The sequence below is a fragment of the Lepisosteus platostomus genome, chromosome 4 (assembly GCF_059453375.1).
Source record: "Lepisosteus platostomus isolate fLepPlt1 chromosome 4, fLepPlt1.hap1, whole genome shotgun sequence".
In the NCBI taxonomy this organism is placed as follows: domain Eukaryota; kingdom Metazoa; phylum Chordata; class Actinopteri; order Semionotiformes; family Lepisosteidae; genus Lepisosteus; species Lepisosteus platostomus.
In genome coordinates this window covers 992,206-1,011,091 of record NC_142614.1, presented here as the reverse complement: position 1 = coordinate 1,011,091, position 18,886 = coordinate 992,206, and the positions used below count along the sequence as shown (strand labels likewise).

At 46.8% G+C, this 18,886-nt stretch overlaps 1 protein-coding gene across 1 annotated transcript; it reads left to right on the top strand.

Annotated features, from left to right (window-relative positions):
* The first annotated feature begins 2,076 nt into the window (after positions 1 to 2,076).
* On the top strand, positions 2,077 to 18,086 carry LOC148672027 (uncharacterized). The gene is made up of 14 exons (XM_088627324.1): positions 2,077 to 2,134; positions 2,248 to 2,304; positions 5,358 to 5,442; positions 6,252 to 6,358; positions 7,859 to 7,990; positions 8,313 to 8,525; positions 9,446 to 9,474; positions 9,894 to 9,940; positions 10,123 to 10,265; positions 11,759 to 11,868; positions 13,603 to 13,790; positions 14,725 to 14,930; positions 15,808 to 15,873; positions 16,307 to 18,086. Exons 1-14 carry the CDS (start codon positions 2,110 to 2,112, stop codon positions 16,624 to 16,626), a joined length of 1,728 nt encoding a protein of 575 aa, XP_088483450.1. The 5' UTR covers positions 2,077 to 2,109; the 3' UTR covers positions 16,627 to 18,086.
* The last annotated feature ends 800 nt before the right edge of the window (positions 18,087 to 18,886 follow it).

The window sequence follows — 18,886 nt, the reverse complement described above, 5'->3', positions numbered from 1 at the left end:
CGACAGGATCCCACCTCTTCCGCCTGCCACGGGCCACACCCTCCTCGATTGCGTGCCCATAGTGTGATCATAACAGCACCGGAACAGGTGTAGGTTTGTTCCACTGCTGGAAGGAAAGGAAAGAGAGAGCTGTGGAACTTCTCCAGGTGTGGCCGCTAGATGCCACTAGTGTGTCAGTGGGGAGGTTTTTATTCTGGCTGTAAGTCCAGATGCACGGACTCTCAGGGAGGGAGGTGCGCATAGTTACCAGCGTGTCTGTAACCAGCACTGAATACAGGAACTCGAAATACCAATGGAAAAAAAATATATAATAATAATTTGCGTTGATGAATAAAAGTAAGAAATAACATGCGGTATCTTCTCTCTCAGTTTTACAGTGAACTAGATTTTGTTCTTGCAAGAGCAGTAAAGTCACGCTCACTGGCTGCGGCATGGATGTCGTTGCTCAATGTCGCTGACGTCATCTCCACAGTCCCACCACTTCCTCCTCCGGTTCTCTGGGAAGAGCCGTTCAGTTCAATTCAAAAGCCTTGACGCGGCCTCAGGGGGCTGCAGGAGCTGCCCTTGGCGCTCGTCGGACGAGACGCAGTGTGCCCCTTGACCCTGCACTCCTCGCCCGTGCTCGCAGGAGTCTCACCGCCCCCCACGCCCACGGGCTGGCCACCTGCAGCGCGGACAGCTCGACGGCCCCGGACCTTCGCTCGCTCCTGGTGGGCGGGCGCCCAGAGGCTTGTGTCATTGTTGCCCAGGCCTGCTGGTCCGAGGTCAGCTGGGTGGGGGTCCGAGCGAGTGGAACAGACACAGACAGATGCGGTGGACAGCAGGAGGGGTGCTGGAGGGGGATTGTCTTCTGTCCTCAAGCCTCACAGGCTCGCAGTTGCTGTAGGATTCTTGCAGTTTTTCCTTTGGAAGTGCTGCCACCCAGAGTGAGGAGGGGGCTGTGATCTGGAAAGTGGGGTGATGTCTTCACGCTGGAGCAGAATGAGACTACGACTGTAATTTCTCGAGCACTGGTGCGCTGGTGCACAGTCACGTTGCCCCTGCATGACCCTCCTCGTCTCCAGCAAGGGGAAGAGCCCAGTCCTGCCTCTGACGCTGCAGCCCCTCCCTCCCCTCCAGTGCAGATTGAGTGCCGTCCCAGTCGATCTCGTCTCGCCAGGGTTTATGAGACTCACACACTCACACTCACTTCTGCTGACGTGCGGCTTCATTCCTCACCTGAGGGGGACTGAACTAAGGTCAGGCCATCCTGTCATTGCTGCGGTTTCTAAGGACAGACAGCACGCGGGACACGGACCTGTGTCAAAGAGGGCCCAGTGTGGACACCCCTCTATTAGCAAATAGAGAAAAGGCACCTAATGCACTCAGTGACTCACAGTAGGACACTTCCCTTGTGTGGGGCAGTAAATCCAGCCCAAGAACCCCATCAGCCCACTGGGGGCCCCTCAACCCCCACCCTGTCTTTCCCCATGGGTGCTGTGCCACTCCGAGTTGCACACAGGAGCCATGTCAGCCCAGCCAGTCTCCTTGCTCTTTCGGGCTATAATTGTAAACTGTATTTGGTATTCAGTAGCAAAAGTGACTATAGAAAGGGTTTTAGGGCATGTGGCTTTCTGTTGAAAGATGCAGTAAGGTGAAGATAAAGTAATTTCATACCCACTTAATGAAAGCTGTGTTATTATGAACTCTCACCCTATTCTACTTCCCTCTTACAGAATCGTTATGTTTGGCCTCCTTGCCAGAAACAGTCGATAAGTGACACAGTTCAGAAAGGAGTTGCGTGGGTGGATGGTATGTTCAAGAGGAATTGTAAACTCCTGAAACACAGCCTGGCCAGTTTACTCACAGACAGAAGCAGGAGAATTTACAGCAGATACAGTAGGTGATGCAATCACTTCAGGAAAATGCTCTGGACAAGATCCAGACCTACTGATTGTTCAGCATGTTACACTTGTATCGGAAGCTTTTACGTTTTTAGTGTACTATTATTTGGACATGAAAAACAACATGTTTTTTAAGTACTGCCCCTTCTCCACTGAAGGTGTGGCATGAAAATCTTTTAAAAATGAGCAATGATCTTGAGTTGTTATCAGACATAACAACAGCAGCATGGCTCTGGGCATCACTTTGCTTGGTACTGTACATGCAGATCAAAAGTGCACTTCAGCTTTATATTTCATCTTTTAATATTTGTTTCCCCTTCAGCGTTTTAATTGTGCGCCTCTTGTTTGTCTACTCTTTTTTTAGCTTTGATTGCAATCATCACACCTCAGAGGAGGTCTGTGCTCTGTGCCGATGCACCAGGTAAGAATTTTTTTTCATCTATTGAAATTGAAAATACTTTATTTATTCCCAAGATGGAAATGTAAGACATTGCTTTGGGGGTTTGGGAATTTAAATTAAATTTAAATAGAAGCGGCTTCTGTACCATGTCCATTAACTTTAAAATTCAAGAGCATTGACGAATCTGGACCAGAATCCCTTGGAAGAGAGTTAACTGAAGAATGTAAATGAGCTCACTCCTTTTGGAAGGGAACTATAAGTTAATCACATCCAGTTAGATTTTTTATTCCAACACTGTTTCATTTGGAATTGAAGCTGAAGAGATTTTTCATGCTGTGTTAGCTATTTAGCCATGGAGCTCTGCTCATATCATCACATCTTCATCAGAAATAGGCTGATGTCAGTAAAGACCTGTACAGGTACGTAGAGCAGTATGTCTATGCCTTAGGCTCCTCTGTTTCCTGATTGCAGGGCAAATGCTGTTGTTATTAGTGATTTGCTTTTATATTAACTGCTTGTCACTTCAAATAAGTGTTTAAAATTTTAATTTTTATGACTTAATTGTAGAAGCAATGGGAAAAAAAGAGGTACAGTAATATTCCTGTTGAAAAGGGTTTCCTAAAATGGTTTTATCTTCAAGTAATTTATTCATTTGATTTGGAATGTAAGAAATGTTTGCTTTGGTGAATGTAGCCACCAAACCTCCTTAGTGGCTTGTAGCATTATTTCTGTTCCAAGCATGGTAAGGGCATTGCAGTAGAGACCAGGCAGTCAGAGCTCGGAACCGAGATTATTGGGCGGGATGTGTATGTGCGACTGAGAGAGAATGTGGATTTTGTAAGCAGGGTTAAACTCAGGTCCTGGCTGGGCTTCTGGTCTTCTGGGATTCATTTTCTGGCTCAGTATTTTAAATTCTATGTTTTAAACCAGGACCTTTCCTCTTCTCAGTTCAAGCCTTTGGGCAATTAATAATCTGGTCAATTATTCATCAAGCTTCATGTTGATTCCACATAAAACATGAAGTATTCCATTTGCAAATCTTCTTTATCATCATTTTTACAACTCAGGAAGACTGGGAGTATCGCTGAGCACACCAGTCGTCCTGGATTCTCCCTGTTCTCCCCCTCCCTCTGGTCAGCGCTATAGGAGCAGAAAGGCCAGAACCTCCAGATTCAGAGGCAGTTTCTTCCCACAAGCTGTCCGATGACTGAACCCCAACCCCACCACTGACTAAACACACCTACATTACTACACCTACAGTATAGTACTACTCACACTGATGGGTTTTTCTCTTCTCGCACTGCTTTTCTGACTTGTTTTTTTCAATTTAACTTGTTGTTGTTGTTGCTGCTGTTCTGTGTTTGTGTTTTGATGATTCCTTAACGTCTTTGTATCAGAGCACACATGCAATTAAGCATTTCACAGCACTTGTGCACATGACAAATAAACTGAATTTAACTTCAAAACGTTGAAGGTTTTCAGTTTCTCTGTATCCTCCAGATTTCCACAGTAGATTTCCAGAAGAGCATCCTGCCCAGAACGAATATTATGTCTTACAAGTAATGTACGGGAAACCATTGAGAAGGGATTAGTATTGCTTTGGCACATCCCAGTGTTTTGCACACTGAGAGAAAAGTCACATGTCAGCAGACAGACGACTGCTGGAAAGATTAGAACACACGAACATGAGACACAGACGAGATGAGGCCATTTGGTAAGCAGTTGATGGTAGCTAATTGATCTGAGGGTTTCATCCAGCTGTTTCTTCTCAGGTCTTCTCACGCTTCTGTCCTCTGGCTAGTACAGTATGTCACCGTCGCTCCTGAAGGAGCCCACAGTGTTGCCTTTGTCGGTGTCCGAGGATCTGGAGTCCTTCAAGCCGCTCCCTCGCAGTCTTCTCTGTTTTTATAGCCCGTCAGGGCAGGACATTCCTCTGAGCACAGGAGTGGATCTGGTTGATCCCAGAGCGGGACTATGGCTTTTGCAGCATGGTGACCAGAATTGAACACAATAGTGCATTATACAGTACATCTTTAACACATCATCCCCACTGCATACCCCAACATGCTGTCGGTGTTTTTTTACTGCTTCCCGATCTTGCCTATAAGACATGTTGAGCTCAGTCTTTTTCTTCAGTAACATCTTGATGTCTTGGTTTCGGGCTGCTGTGGACAAGTGAGATCTGTTCTCTCAAACCTGATGACTTCTCCAGTCAGTTGTCAAAGCTTTCTCCTACAGCGCACACATTGTCAATGAAATGTCGCAAAATAATCCTGTCTCCTCTGAAGTGTTTCTGATGTCAGCTCCATTCCACAGGAGAGCACATCAGGTTCGGTAACTCTGCTACGATGAAATGTTTCTGTAGTTACACTGTTTGAGAACAGTGCAAGATGCTTCTTGCTGCTGTAGTCTTTGCAGTTGGTTTTGACGTGAATATCTGTGACTGTTGCTGTTTGACATGAACAGCGATTCACCTTCCTGTGCTTGAGAAAAACAGCACCTTGCTCCGCTGTGGGAAAACGTCCAGTGAACTTGAAGTAATGGACATATCGAATATTTCCATCCAGACTTCTTATGAGTAAATAAGGCAGGTAAATTAGGCTGTCCTGGAGCGGCAGAGCTGGACTGTATTTCCATCCAGCCAGAGGATGTGTAACGTTAAAGACAAACTCTTACAGCTGTAATGCCATACAGAGTTGAAGCTTCAGTTTTTTATTCGTAACACCACTCAGACTAATATGTGATTAGCAGGAAAACCTATCCCTGTTTTTCGTTCTTCAGAAACGCATATACTTAAAAATCATCCCCACTGACAGAGCATGTGCCCCATGCAAGTATGCGTGTGCGCTTTCCTGTAACTTCAGCCCAACAGCAGTGGAGGCTCCAGGCATCTGTTCACGCGTGATTCCCGCCACAGACACACACGCGCTCTCCGAGTTGCGGGCGGTAACCTCGGTCTCGGTTCGAGTCCGCCGAACTTAATAACATTAAAACACTTTGCGTTACGACTTCATGAGGCTGCTCATCTTCGACAGGTCCGTCCTGAAGCCTGTCGGTGGTTTGTCTTCCCGCAGGCGAGCTGTCGGACCGAGGGCCCGGCGGACCCGGGAGGCAGCCGGTGTCTGAGCTGGCGGACTGCGGGGACACGGTCTACAACACGTGAGTCCCGCCGCTTCCCACCGAAGGATCGACAAGTCCCAGTGTCTTTGGCGGTTATTCGATGTGAAAACTGTACATAGTTGTCCTTAATTGAAAACAAAAATATATTTCTTGAATATAACATCAAAGCTGAGCGTATTTACTGTACTACTTGCCCCGTTGATTAATAACAACTCTATAAGACTGGATTAAACAAGAAGTGCTTTGATCCTAAATTAATTCGAAGCCACGTATTAAATGCCTTTTATTGTTGATTACTGCAATTCATCACAGTACGGAGGGAGACAGACGGATTCAGCCGGGATGGAGCCCCAGGAGTTAAAAGCATGCCCACTCGTCTCGCTTTGCTCTGCTCCGGCTGTGTGCGTGAGTGAGTGTATCAGTGTGTCAGTGTGTCCATGTATCTGAGTCTGTGTCAGTGTGTGAGTGTGTGTCAGTGTGTGTAGTGTGTGAGTGAGTGTGTCAGTGTGTGACTGAGTGTGGGAGTGTGTGTCGGTGTGTGTAGTGTCTGAGTGAGTGTGTAGTGTGTGACTGAGTCTGGGAGTGTGTGTAGTGTGTGAGTGAATGTGTAGTGTGTGAGTGAGTGTGTGTGTAGTGTGTTAGTGAGTGTGGGAGTGTGTGTCAGTGTGTGTAGTGTGTGAGTGAGTGTGTCGGTGTGTGTCGGTGTGTGAGTGAGTGTGTCGGTGTGTGTAGTGCGTGAGTGTGTCGTTGTGTGTCAGTGTGTCGGTGTGTGAGTGAGTGTGTCTGTGTGCGAACCCTGTGGTCGTGAGTCAGTGCAGCTCTGAGGGGCTCTGTCCTGCCGCCTGCAGGTCCTGCCAGCTGTGCTGCGATGATGGGAGTGTGCTGCCTGGGAATCCCAGCATGCTCTGCTGCGGGAGCGAGGCCTACAGTCCGAGCAAAGAGTCCTGCTGCCTGGGTAAGACTGCTACTTCATTTTTTGCCAGCAGCCATGACACCCTGCAGCCCAAAACTGTCAGCCCACTGGAGCTCAGCAGATGTGAGCCTGGCCAGTAGCTGGAAAAACCTGGCTGCAACTGATTTCTTAAACAGGAGTGCCGCAAACTAGATCGCAAATGGAGGTCTACTGGTCAACAAATATTCAGCATGGACTGATGGCCAACAGCAATATAAGAAATCCCTATATAGAGCTCATTCAGCTTACTATTCTGGACTCACAGAAAGCAATAAAATTGACCCTCACTACCTATTTAGGACGATAGCTCATCTAACAAATAAGGCCGATTCAACAGTACCATGCTAACTGTAGTAGTGACGATTTCATGGATTTCTTTAACAATAAAATGCACAACATCAGATTTCAGACACAATCAAACAGGCCGTAAAGAAGTCTATTACAAAAACAACAAAACAAAAACAAAACAAAAAAAATTGAATGATGAAAGCAGTAACTTATTTTGTATGTGTTCTACCTGTAATTTTCTTTCATTGTTAATTAAAAAGTTTAAAAAAGGTTTTAGAAGAGTAAAGTTGGGTCGTCAGTAAGTGAAATAGATACAGAAGATCTGAGCCTGCTGAGGCTCCACTGCTGAAACGTGTTTCTCGTGTTTCTCGACAGCGAGGAATTAACACAGCTTAGCTCTGACAGAGCTGCCACTCGTGCAGCTGCAGAGTGAATCAGGGTTATGAAGCAAATAATGGCCGCTTTTAGAAGGCAGGAAAACTAATGCTCAAAATGGGGACTTTGGAGCCTCTTGGAATGATTATTCCATTTTGACGTGCACAGGTTTACATTTGTCTGAATAGCTGAGGAAGGACTTTTGCCTAAAATGCAATGAATCAAATAATTATGACACCATCTACAACATAAAAACGTTTCTCTATCTTGAATAAAGCTCAACACTAAAAACGCATTTCTTTTAGAGTGCAGAGAAGGGGGTGTTTTTCCAGTGGGCTTGTCCGGGATGTGATGATAAAGACATCAGCTGGAGCACCTCCAATGCCCAGTATAGGAATACTAAAAATGACCGCTGTTAGCGTATGAAATCTTAATATAGCTTATTTATTTTTGACTGTAGATAGCCCCAATCCACACTTACACGATTCCACTCAGCTTTGCATCCTGTTACTGCTTCTCCTTGAAAAAGCAGCATTGTTTGGTTATATAAATAGTGTTCACTACTGGGATTAAACCCCGCGAGCGGAAAGAGAGCTTACGAGCTGAGTTTAAAGAGCTCATTGAGAAGCTTCTAAAGGAAAGAGCGCTGTACAGTTACGGGAGCTCACGAGCTTTAGCAAAGCTGGAATATTTTGGGGAAGGCAGGAAGAGAAAGAGACCAGATCAATTTGCAGCGGAGACCCCAGGAAGTGTGGCTGATGGCAGGAGACCTGAACCTGCTGTGAAGCCCATGGGAAGGATCAAGCCCCTAGTCTTCCGTCTGGTCTCGGTTGACTCCAGGGCATCTGACCGTGGGAGTGAGCGAGATAGTGGCGGACTGCTGCGGACGGAAAGCCTATTACCCTCTGAGCCAGCTCTGCTGTGACGGTGAGATCAGAGAGCAGGAGCCACACCACGCCTGCTGTGGAACAGGTGGGGACCAGCCACAGGCTTCAGTGCAGCAACCCGACATGCTTAACTTCCAGCACCAGTATTTCTACTGGTACTGGTTCCAGTATGTGTATTAATATTAGTGCTATTGCTATCGGTACTGGTATTGATACTAGTATTGGCACTATTATTTATTTGCTTATCAAATGCCCTTACAATTTTTACAAAATGGTACACTAAATAAACTTATTAGAATTCCAGCAGAGGATCTCCCCTCTGCCTGACCGCAAGGCTTTCCGTCTGCTCGGACTGCATTCCTGTTTTAACCTGTAGTCTGTGCTGCTCCCCTGGTCTCTGGCTCCAGAGGTGTACAACACGCAGACGCAGGCGTGCTGCGGGCGTCAGCGCAACTTGACCCTGAGCCTGCGACACCCTCGCGACAGCTGCTGTGGGGACGTCCTGTTCAATCAGGAGACAGAGACCTGCTGTGCTGACCTGAAGGTGCGCCCTGTTTCTGAGGGCAGCAGATGCTGCGTCTCGACACCCTACCACCCCAACATCACAGAGTGCGTGAAAGGTAAGGCAGTGAGACCCCTCTGTGTGCAGGGCCTCGTCGCTGTGACCAGGCACACCTCTTTCGATGTGCAGACGAGACCCCAAGACTCCAGGTGGGGCTGCACACTGGTGGTGGTGGAGGGGATCCCCATCACCTGTAAAGCGCTTTGAGTGGAGTGTCCAGAAAAGCGCTATATAAGTGTAAGGATTATAATAAATTAAAGGGCAACTGCAATCACTTTTTCACACAGGGCCATGTAGGTTTGGATTTTTTTTCCCCGTAATAATAAAAACCTTCATTTAAAAACTGCATTTTGTGTTTACTTGTGTTATCTTTGTCTAATATTTCAAATTGTTTGATGATCTGAAACATTTCAGTGTGACAAATATGCAAAAAAATAAGAAATCAGGAAGGGGGCAAATACTTTTTCACACCACTGTATTTGCTCGTACATTTTTTTTGCATTCTATTCTATTTAAATGTACAGGAATGCTGGGTGTCCATAAAAAAATTTCCCTCAGGGGACAATAAAATCTTATCTTGTCTTATCTTATCTTACATTGTGTTACATTAGTCATTAAAGTGACTCGTGAGCAGGAAGGGTCATTTTACATCACAAATCCTGGGAACTCGAATATGGGTTCGCAATAACATGGCGACCTACAGTCCTTGAAAATGTCGTTCCTGCTGGCAGCAGTCCTCTCTCAGAGGTACATGGCTCTGCTAGGTACAACACTTCGTGCACAGCACCTCTCCAGTGGCCCTAGGAGAGCGTGAAGCTTGTCTGCACCCTTAAGGCACTTTTCTGCTGTCAGCTGTAAGCATTCCTGCAGGCTCGGTGTGGCCCGACCCAAACCCACCAGAGACAGAGGCACGTAATTGCCTCTCATGCACCCCGGTCCTGCCAGTCACCCCTGTTTTTCTTTGACACTCTTTTCCAGGGACAGTGGTGAGGATCCCCTACAGACAGGTAAGCACTGTGGATCTGTGTTCTGTGTGATGTGACAGCAAGATCTATACATATCTATGGCACAAAGAATTAAAATCCCTTTCACTAGTTTACCATTTTCTTGTTAGCAGAGGAGATTTTTAGAAATCTTTGAATAACAAGAACAGTTGATTCCTCTAAAGTGCATAATATAATTAGATTTCAAGAAAGCCTTTAACTTGTTTAGAAAATAGGAAACACTTCTTTACACAATGAAGTTCAGTTATACTCAGTCCAATTAGATGTTTTCAAATGTTGGCCTGTATTTTGTTGGCCTGTTGGCCTGTAATATTAATTTTGTTTCTGTCTCCTGAAATCACAGCCCCTCTCTGCAGTATAACGGTAGCCACACTTTGTTTTGTTGATATCAGTGGCTCTAACAGGTAATTTGTCACTTCCAGAACTGTGGGAATCACAGCAGTCCCAGGACAGCACAGAACATCACCAGGTACTGTGGCTATTGCATAAGGGTGGGGGAAAGGATTGGGGTCAGGGGTCAGGGGTCAGGGGTCAGGGCCAGGGCTCTTGTATAAAGAAGTGTGCCGATACTCTTTGGGTTTGAGATACTTCCAGAAAAATTATAAACGGAAGATGGAGAGATAGCTTTGATGTAATGTCATCCAAACACAGATCCATCAGATGTCTGCCCTGCGGATGGGACACTTACTACGACCCCCAGACACAGCGCTGCTGTGTGAACAGGACGTCCCGGCAGGGGCGGGTTTACCACTCTGACCAGACCTGCTGCAACGGCATGATCACAAATACCACAGGTAAGAAGAAGTCCTGCTGTGCTCCACTGTGCCCTGCTGTGCTCTTCCACCCTGCTGTGCCCTACTGTGCCCTGCTGTGCCCTGCTGTACCCAGCTGTGCCCTGCTGTGCTCTGCTACCCTGCTGTATTCTGCTTCCCTGCTGTGCCCAGCTGTGCTCTGCTGCCCTGTTGTGCTCTGCTGTGCTCCACTGTGCCTTGCTGTTTCCCGCTGTGCTCTGCTGCCCTGGTGTGTCCTGCTGTGCCCTGCTTCCCTGCTGTGACCTGCTGTGCTCTGCTGCCCTGCTGTAACCTGCTGCAATCCACTGTGCTCCACTGTGCCCTGCTGTGCTCTGCTGCCCTGCTGTGCCCTGCTGTGCCCTGCTGCGATCCACTGTGCCCTGCTGTGCCCTGCTGTGATCCACTGTGCTCCACTGTGCTCCACTGTGCCCTGCTGTGTCCTGCTGTGTCCTGCTGTGCCCTGTTGTGCTCTGCTTCCCTGCTGTATTCTGCTACCCTGCTGTGCTCTGCTACCTTGCTGTATTCTGCTACCCTGCTGTGCCGAGCTGTGCTCTGCGGTGCCCTGCTGTGCCCTGCTGTGCCCTGCTGTGCTCCTCCAGTCCTCGCTCGGCCTGAGAGGAGCTCTCAGAGAGCTGCTCCTGCTGCGTCAGTCTCACTCTGCAACCTCTCTCTGGAAGAGCTCTCTGCTGCGTCTTCCTGTGTAGTATCCGTCCTTCCAGTACAGCCAGGGCTCACAGCACACTGAGATGGCTTTCAACAAAATCTTTAAAGGAAATGTGGTTTCCTGTCACGAGAAATTGGAAAACGTGGTTCCGGGTTTTGTGTGAAGTAAACTGGGATGCATTGTGTATTTATAACTTTGAATAAGAAAATTGTTTTGGAATAAAGCAGATATATTGTGAGACCAAAGCCAGGCCTCCCATTAGAAACCCTGTAGACAGTTTGAAAATCCAACAAACAAAAATTTCGTCCTTCCTTTTGGGGCACAATGAGACAGGCAGTCTGCCTCTGGATACATATTTCAATACAATTATTTATTTTTAAATATTCAGCATCCTTGGACAACATTCTAGTGTAGGAATCTGTGAGAATCTTTTTTTTCGGTGATTCATCCACTTAGGCACCACTAGGCTTCAAAATTTATCAAATGCTAATTCATCCTGAAGGAGTCTGGACAGAGTGGCTCCTGGGAATGTGTACCTCCTGCAGAGATCTCAGAGTCAGAAAACCACGATTGGAGAGTGTCCAGTGTATAACAGCAAAAGAACAGTTAGATTTTTTCCAGAGCGGCAAATATCTTTCCTATGGCGTGGTGATCATACAGTAGTTTACACAATATTCTAAATGAGCCCTTACAAGTGTGTTATATGTTTTTAACATAACATTGCTTGATCAATGAAGTTCTCACTTTCTGAACCTGCCCCATTGCCCCATCCTCTGTGGGTTCTTGCCCTTTTGCCCTGTTTCATGTTGGCTCAATCTTTGTCAATCCACAGGAACTGGTCTTGCAGGAGGAAGGTGCTGCAATTCAGTTGGTTATAACCCTAGCACTCACATCTGCTGCGCGGGGAATATTACAGAGAAAGAGCAAGGAGTTCCCTATCAGGTGAGCCAGCAGTCCTCCCTCTGTAAAGACAGAAAAGTCACTGTAAGTGCAGGGAAAGCAAAAGCCTCAGATAACAGACAGCAGTGCTTGATAGGTCTGTTGGCAGTGCAAGTCTGCACACTCCTACATCGGTGTCTGGTGTGCCTGCTCATTGCTTCCTGGATGGATTTTGTATTTTGAGATCCATTCCTGATATCTTTCAGCTCAGAGCTACAAGTTCTCCATGTCTGGCCTCGATACCTTGATGGCAATAAGTCCAGGAGAAAGAGATGACCAATTCATTTACTGTGTCCCTCAGTCTGTTTTCCAACCAATCATGCGGGGAGAATCTCTTTATCTCGGCTCACTCTGCTGGTCTCCATCCCTCTCCTAGACTCCTGTCTGCTCTTGGATCTCCTGCTCTAGACTCCTGTCTGCTCCTGGATCTCATGCTCTATACTCCTGTCTGCTACTGGATCTCCTGCTCTAGACTCCAGTCTGCTACTGGATCTCCTGCTCTAGACTCCAGTCTGCTCCTGGATCTCCTGCTCTAGACTCCAGTCTGCTACTGGATCTCCTTCTCTAGACTCCTGTCTGCTCCTGGATCTCCTGCTCTAGAGTCCTGTCTGCTCCTGGATCTCCTGCTCTAGACTCCAGTCTGCTCCTGGATCTCCTGCTCTACACTCCAGTCTGCTCCTGGATCTCATGCTCTTGCCTTCATAGCATCGTAGTCCCTTAGTGCAAAATACAAGTGTTCAGCTACTTAGTATCAGTTATTTAATAAAAGACTCCAGTTGTATTCTTGTGTTTGCTGCTAGATCCTCCTGATACAATCTCTGGATTTTGTTCAGATGCTCATACATTTTTTAACTTTTTGCTGAGAACATCCTTGACCCTTGGATGTGTCGCACATCTGTCTTTATCCAAAATTCCCATAAACCCAGAGATCTCATCACATCCCCACCCTCCCTCTGTCACTTTCTGTAGTTTTAACCATGATTTGTGTCTTTTATGAAGAATAAGTTTCCATTTGTTTTCCAGCCTGGATTTCTTTACATGACAGTAATAATAATAATAATAATAATAATAATAATAATAATAATAATAATAACATCACTTTATTTGAACTAGCAACCTTCTAGCCACAGGCGCAGATCCTAAGCCACAGAGCCACCTCTCTGCCCACATTGGCATATGAGGGATCGGGTCAATTGTAAATAACAAACTAGAAATAGATTTTATCCAAAATATATTGACTGACATTTGATGTCAAAGTATGTCAAAGTAGTGGTATTCAGAAGTTATTTATGTTTTTCATTTCATGCATTGTCATAAAACAGGCTTGTTACGTCTCAGAATCTCTGTTTTAAACAATATCTTTTGAAAGAATTGAAAGTGACAGCAATCCCCTTCTTTTGGGTTTTTCTCATCTATTTTAAAAATTCTCAATATTTTCAAATATACACATGTGTCTTATATTAACATCTGTGTGCCTGTAGTTGGCTGGGGTTCTCTGACGAAGATCCCAGTAAGTTAACAATCCTTGGCAAAGCAGGCTAAGTCATTCACCTGCAGTTAGCAATAGTGAAGCACTGGGGGTTTACTACAGCAGGGCTGCTGTCCAGCCAGGGGAAGCACCCGGAAACGTCAACGATCATGTAAACAAACTGGGAAGCCTGACGCAGCAGGGAGCCGCTGGGCGCCTGAGGCTTGTGCGCTGCTTCCTGTGTGTGATGGCCACCTGTGCTCTCTCAGTGCTGCGGAGGGGCTGCCTACAATGTCTTGGATCATGTCTGCTTAAACGGCATGCTGTACAAGGACAGGGGCCAGGAGCTCTCCGGCCGCAGGCCCGCAGCTCTCCGGGACCCCTTCTGCGCCGGGCAGCACTGCTGCGGACACCTGCCCTTCGATCCCGCTGTGGAGATCTGCTGCAGCGGCCACAGGTACCCGCCGCCGCGCTGCCCGCGCTCTGCTCCACCGGGGCAGACAGAGTGTTCTTCAGCGCTGCTCTTCTTTTCAGCACTGACCCAGACTGCCTCAGTTTGCTGTCCAGACAACTGGGGAGGTCCAGCAGCTCCGCTTCTGCAGATAGATGATGCACTTTGCACTGCATGACAATATGATAAGGAAGGAAGTGGACCTGAAGCAGTTTTGCTAGTACCTGTAATTGCAGTTTCCATGATTTTAATATCCGTATTTCTCAGGGCGTGGGAATCAGTTTCCGATCATGTCATCAGGAATAAAGACTTTGGATTTGACACTAACCCTAACCCTAAATCTCTGGGGTAAAGATTAACAAAAGCTCCTGCTTCTGCATTCCTAGCCTCTGATGTCAGCTCCTGCAGCTCGGTCTGCTCCCAGTCTGTGGTGCCGACAGCCTCAGACTGTTGTTTGTCAGCTTCTCTGAGCTCTTGTTCTTCCAGAAACACCAGGCTCTGAACATTAGCAGGACTTTCATGCTTCTTCCCGGATCCCACTGAGAAAAGTTTAAGGTTTTAATAATCCATCATTGCAGCTGTGTCCAAAGACATTTCCAAAGACATTTTTTTTCCAAGAACTATCTTTCATCTCTCAGATCTTTGGCCTCAAAGTACAATATGCTAGTTATGTATTTAATCTGCTTCATTTTCTTTTCCCAGTTTTTGTGCTATGGAGGGGATCTGTCATGGCCAAGATGATCTTGTCCAGCAATTTCTGTCTCTTCCTTTCTCCACCCCTTTCTTCCACAAGGGAAGGTGTCCTTTTTTCATATACTGTAGCTGCAGTCCTGACGTTAGCCTCTGCAGTGTGCCAGGGAGTGATGCACACAAGAATGCAGTTTTTCAGTAGCGCTTGTCCGCCATCCTCAGCATTTTCTCTCTGTCCTCTTCCCTGGAGACACCCGAAGGTGCGGAGTGGCCGGGAGCAGTCCTGCTGCGGGCAGCAGCTCATCGACGAGGCCCAGCAGGAGTGCTGCTCCTCCCTGGTCTACAGCAAGCGGCTGGGCTACTCCTGCTGCGGCCACCACTACTACCACCCCTCCCTGTACACCTGCTGCGACGGCGCCCCCTGGAGGCACTCTCACCCGGGACCCAAGCCTGCAGGTCCGTCTGGCCACCGCCTTCCACTTTCTGCAGCAGCAGGGTCCGAGTGAATTTCTCCAGCGAGCCTGGAGCACTTAGCAGATGGCCTGCTTGTAGAAACATCTCAAATGTCTTCTTTTCTGCTCTTGACACAAAACAGCATTTCTCCTGTTTTCTTTTCTCTATGCTATTGAACGTACTTTGGAAGTGCATAGCGGAACTATGTACCGACTCTTTCAGGCTGGCCTGTGTCCAGCTCGCTGGCCGGGGAGGACCGAAGTGGCGGCAGTGTTTGTACCCTGTCCCTGGTCCCCGCGGGTCTCCGGAGCTCAGCAGTGAGATTAGGGACCCATAGTTGTAAGGTGGTATTCAGGAGTTATTTATGTTTTCATTTTGTGTATTGTTCTATAACAGGCTCATTACATCTCAAAGTCTGTGGCTGTTTTTCCCTCTGGTCCATATTTTCCATATTTTCCAATCCATTTCTCCAGCAGAGCGACTGGCTTCTCTGTGTAGGAGGCGCCATCCTTTAGATGAGATGCGAAACCACGGGTCTGACTTCCTTGGATGCTGTTTCCTTGGAACTGTTCACTCCTGTTTCCCAGTTTGAATCCCACTTGGGGCTGCACAATCCAGCTTCCCTCCATTCCCCCCTGTAATTCAGCTGGTGAGGCAGGGACGTGGTCATGCTGGTCTGCTCCCAGCTTGGGAAGAAAGCTTGCTCGGTTTCGGGGTGCTGGGCTGTCACTCAGGGCCAGGTCTTTGTGTGGGTCCTGCTGATCCATTGCAGTCCGCGTCCCTGACCGGACAGCCCCAGTACCAGAACTGGCCCAGCAGCTTCCTGTGTGTTTCTCTCCTCATCACCTCCTGCCTCCAGCCTCTGCGTTTTGTTCCTTAGGGCATCGCTGCCGCCTGACTTCGCTGGCTGGCCTGGGAGACTCCGCGCTGTGCAGTAATCAAACAGGTACCCTCCTCCTTCGGCGCTGACTGTGACGTCTCGTTACCAGGCCCGTCTGTGGTCTGGCTCTGCTGCTTGTGGTCTGGCAGGCTCTGGCACAAGCTTGTTCTGTCACATCGTTTCTGGTAAACAGAGACCTATTAGTGAGGACAGTAGGACAGTAGACACTGGCTGCAGAAATTCTCTGCAATTTCAAAGTAATGGAAACAAAAAATATTCCTATTTCTTCCTGTAATCACATTAGTACTGGAGGTTCTCATATATTACTGAAGATGTAAAAACTACAAAGAGTGACATTTAAATATTGCAGTCAGTTTTAAAAATATGGATTCCGTCAGGACAGACATTGCATGCATTTGTGTTAATGATAAAGTGAGAGATGGGCTGTGTTGGACCTGCAGGCTGGGCTGCAGCAGTAAAAGCCTCCTGTCTGTTTCAGTGCTCTTTGGAGAGGTCGAAAGCCTGAGCCTGCACGGAGGCAAGCGTACCTACCTGCTGAGGATCGTCCTGGAGCTGCCCAGAGGCGAGATGAGAGGCCACATGCAGCTGCTGGACCGCTGCCCCTGCCCCCTGCTGGCTGTGGGTAGGACCTACGTGCTGTGCTTCCACAGGACACACATTGAGCACCTCCTGCTTGAGAAGGCCATCGTTTCTGACCTCAGCCAAGTGGGGGCCGTCCTGAGGCCCCTGGTCACCAAGGCCTTGAGGCGCAGTCACGTGGGACCCCCCTGTGGGCTTAGAGATCAAGGAGAGCTCTAAAGCAAAAGCTGGTTTAATAAGCAAAATACAGTACTTGATTATTTAAGTTAAGTAATTTGAATGTGAATTTTGTGAATGAATGTGAGTTTTCTCATATATATATTCAAATGTATACCCTTGTTTATTTTTTGTATTTAAGGGGGAAAATATCTTTCATTATAGAGCTCAATTATAGAACTAGACTGAAACAATATCTATTAATACACATTTTAAACATGGGATATGTGGAAAACATAAATATAAGTTTTCTTTGTTTTGTATTGTACAAATTATAAGCTTTTCTAACATTATTTTCATGACAACGTTTAAAAAGTGTGGATTGAAATGGAAATCCCACAGGGATTTACCTGTGCTGGAAGAACTAATGAGTGAATAAGGAGACTGGATTCTGGTGAAAGACCTCAGGAAAAAGAAATGGTGTTCACTCAGGTGGAGGGGGCTGTACCAGGTGCTGCTGACCACTGCCACTGCTGTGAAGGTCACAGAAATGGTGCCCTGGATTCATGCTTCCCACTGTAAAAAGGTCATAAACGAACTGAGCAAAGCGCAGGAGTGATGTCTCCACAAGGACAAATGGGGATCACCTGCTTGGGACTGATGTGCACAGCCTTTTTCCTTTTTATGTGGAGGCCTGTCACCACCCCAAAAGAGGAAGAATCTAAACGCGAAGCCTCTTTGTATACAAACTGGCTGAATGAAACTGATAATGAGGGGGATATGAGTAATTTGTGGTATAAATTATAAATCATACTGTAAAGTTAAAGAAATTTAATGCATCCTGTTATGTATGTGCTTTAGTACCTCATTCTACAGCCTCACCCATGCGACTTTTTCCCCGACCAGTTGGTAGTCACATTTAAGTTTCTAACACCAATTATAAGGGCTGTGATACTTGTCTTCCTGTTTTTGTGTTGCTGTACGACATATATTATTCCAATGCTTTGAAATATGGTAATGAATATGTTTGCGCATCAGTATGTTCTGATAAGAACGCAAGAATCCAAAGTATGGGAGCCTCCTGGGAGTCCATATGAAGAATCTAACTTTTAATCATTTTCAAGAATAAAAAGGAGGGAATTGAAATGGAAATCTAATAAGTAAATTGATTCTTAAAATGTAGAGAGCTTTAGGAAAATATATAACAAAGTACGCACTGTTTAGGTTACTTTAGAAGACAATGTACCAAAGCAATATATGTGTCTGGGTCATTAGATTAGCCGAAAGTAACTTATAAGCTTCGAAAAACAAATCCAGTGGTGCTTCTTCTTTCGTTTTTATGATGTAATCTGTTTTGTCTTAGGGAAAGGGGAAGTTTTAGAAGGGACAAAGTGCTGAGCTTTCTCTTACAGCGCAACATCTTATAAAAACCCTGTCCTGCTTGTAACAAATTGAGTCTCTGATGCACTTTGCAGGGTGGCAACAGGGCTCCCAATATTGCAATATTGAAATAAAGACCTTACTCAGGTGAGAACTCTCTCTTGTGGTTTCCTTGATAGTTATATTTCCATGACAGGATCTCTGTATTTTTGTTCAGAAAAGGCATGTGGGTTTCCCAGTTTGGGATTTGCCCTAGTCTGCGGTGGCAGGCAGGCAAAATAAAGGGGCTTGCTGTCGCAGTCTGGTGTGTTGAGCTTGAGAGCAAATTTTTCCAGACCCAGTAAATGGATTTTCCTGTCCTGAATATGCATCCTTGTAATTTCTACCAGTGTCCACAGGTCCATTTTAAACTAGGTACAGTGTAACAGACCTCTGGGGATGACTTTATCAATATCTGTCCCAATTTGGAATTTATCCACCTTTATTCAGTACTACTGTAGAGGTTCAGTTCCCTGAGCCTGTACACTCATGACAATGCAGAATGTTGAAAACTCATCCAATCTTTGTGGATTCAGATCTCCCGCGGACACAAGGGAACAGCGGTCCTCTGGCCCAGTGCCAGGCAGTGCTGGTCCGGTGTGAGGTGGGGGAGAAGGAGGGAGATATTCCTGCTGCGGCGAGCTGGCAGTGACTCTCTGAAGACCAACTAGTTGGTCCTGGCTTAACTAGCAGTTTGTGCACAGTGACTGCGGGTCCAAGCAGGTCACACTCTTTAGACGGGAAGAAGACCGGTTCGTTCCCGATGTAGCGCTAGTCCTGAATCCTGAGATTCAGCTGTCCACAGTTCCGACTGTAGTTCACTCGTTGATCAGGTGAGTGTTCGCGCTGGGTTCACGAGGCTTGCTGCTGGGCTAACCTCGGGTGGATCCTTTGGTTACGCTGG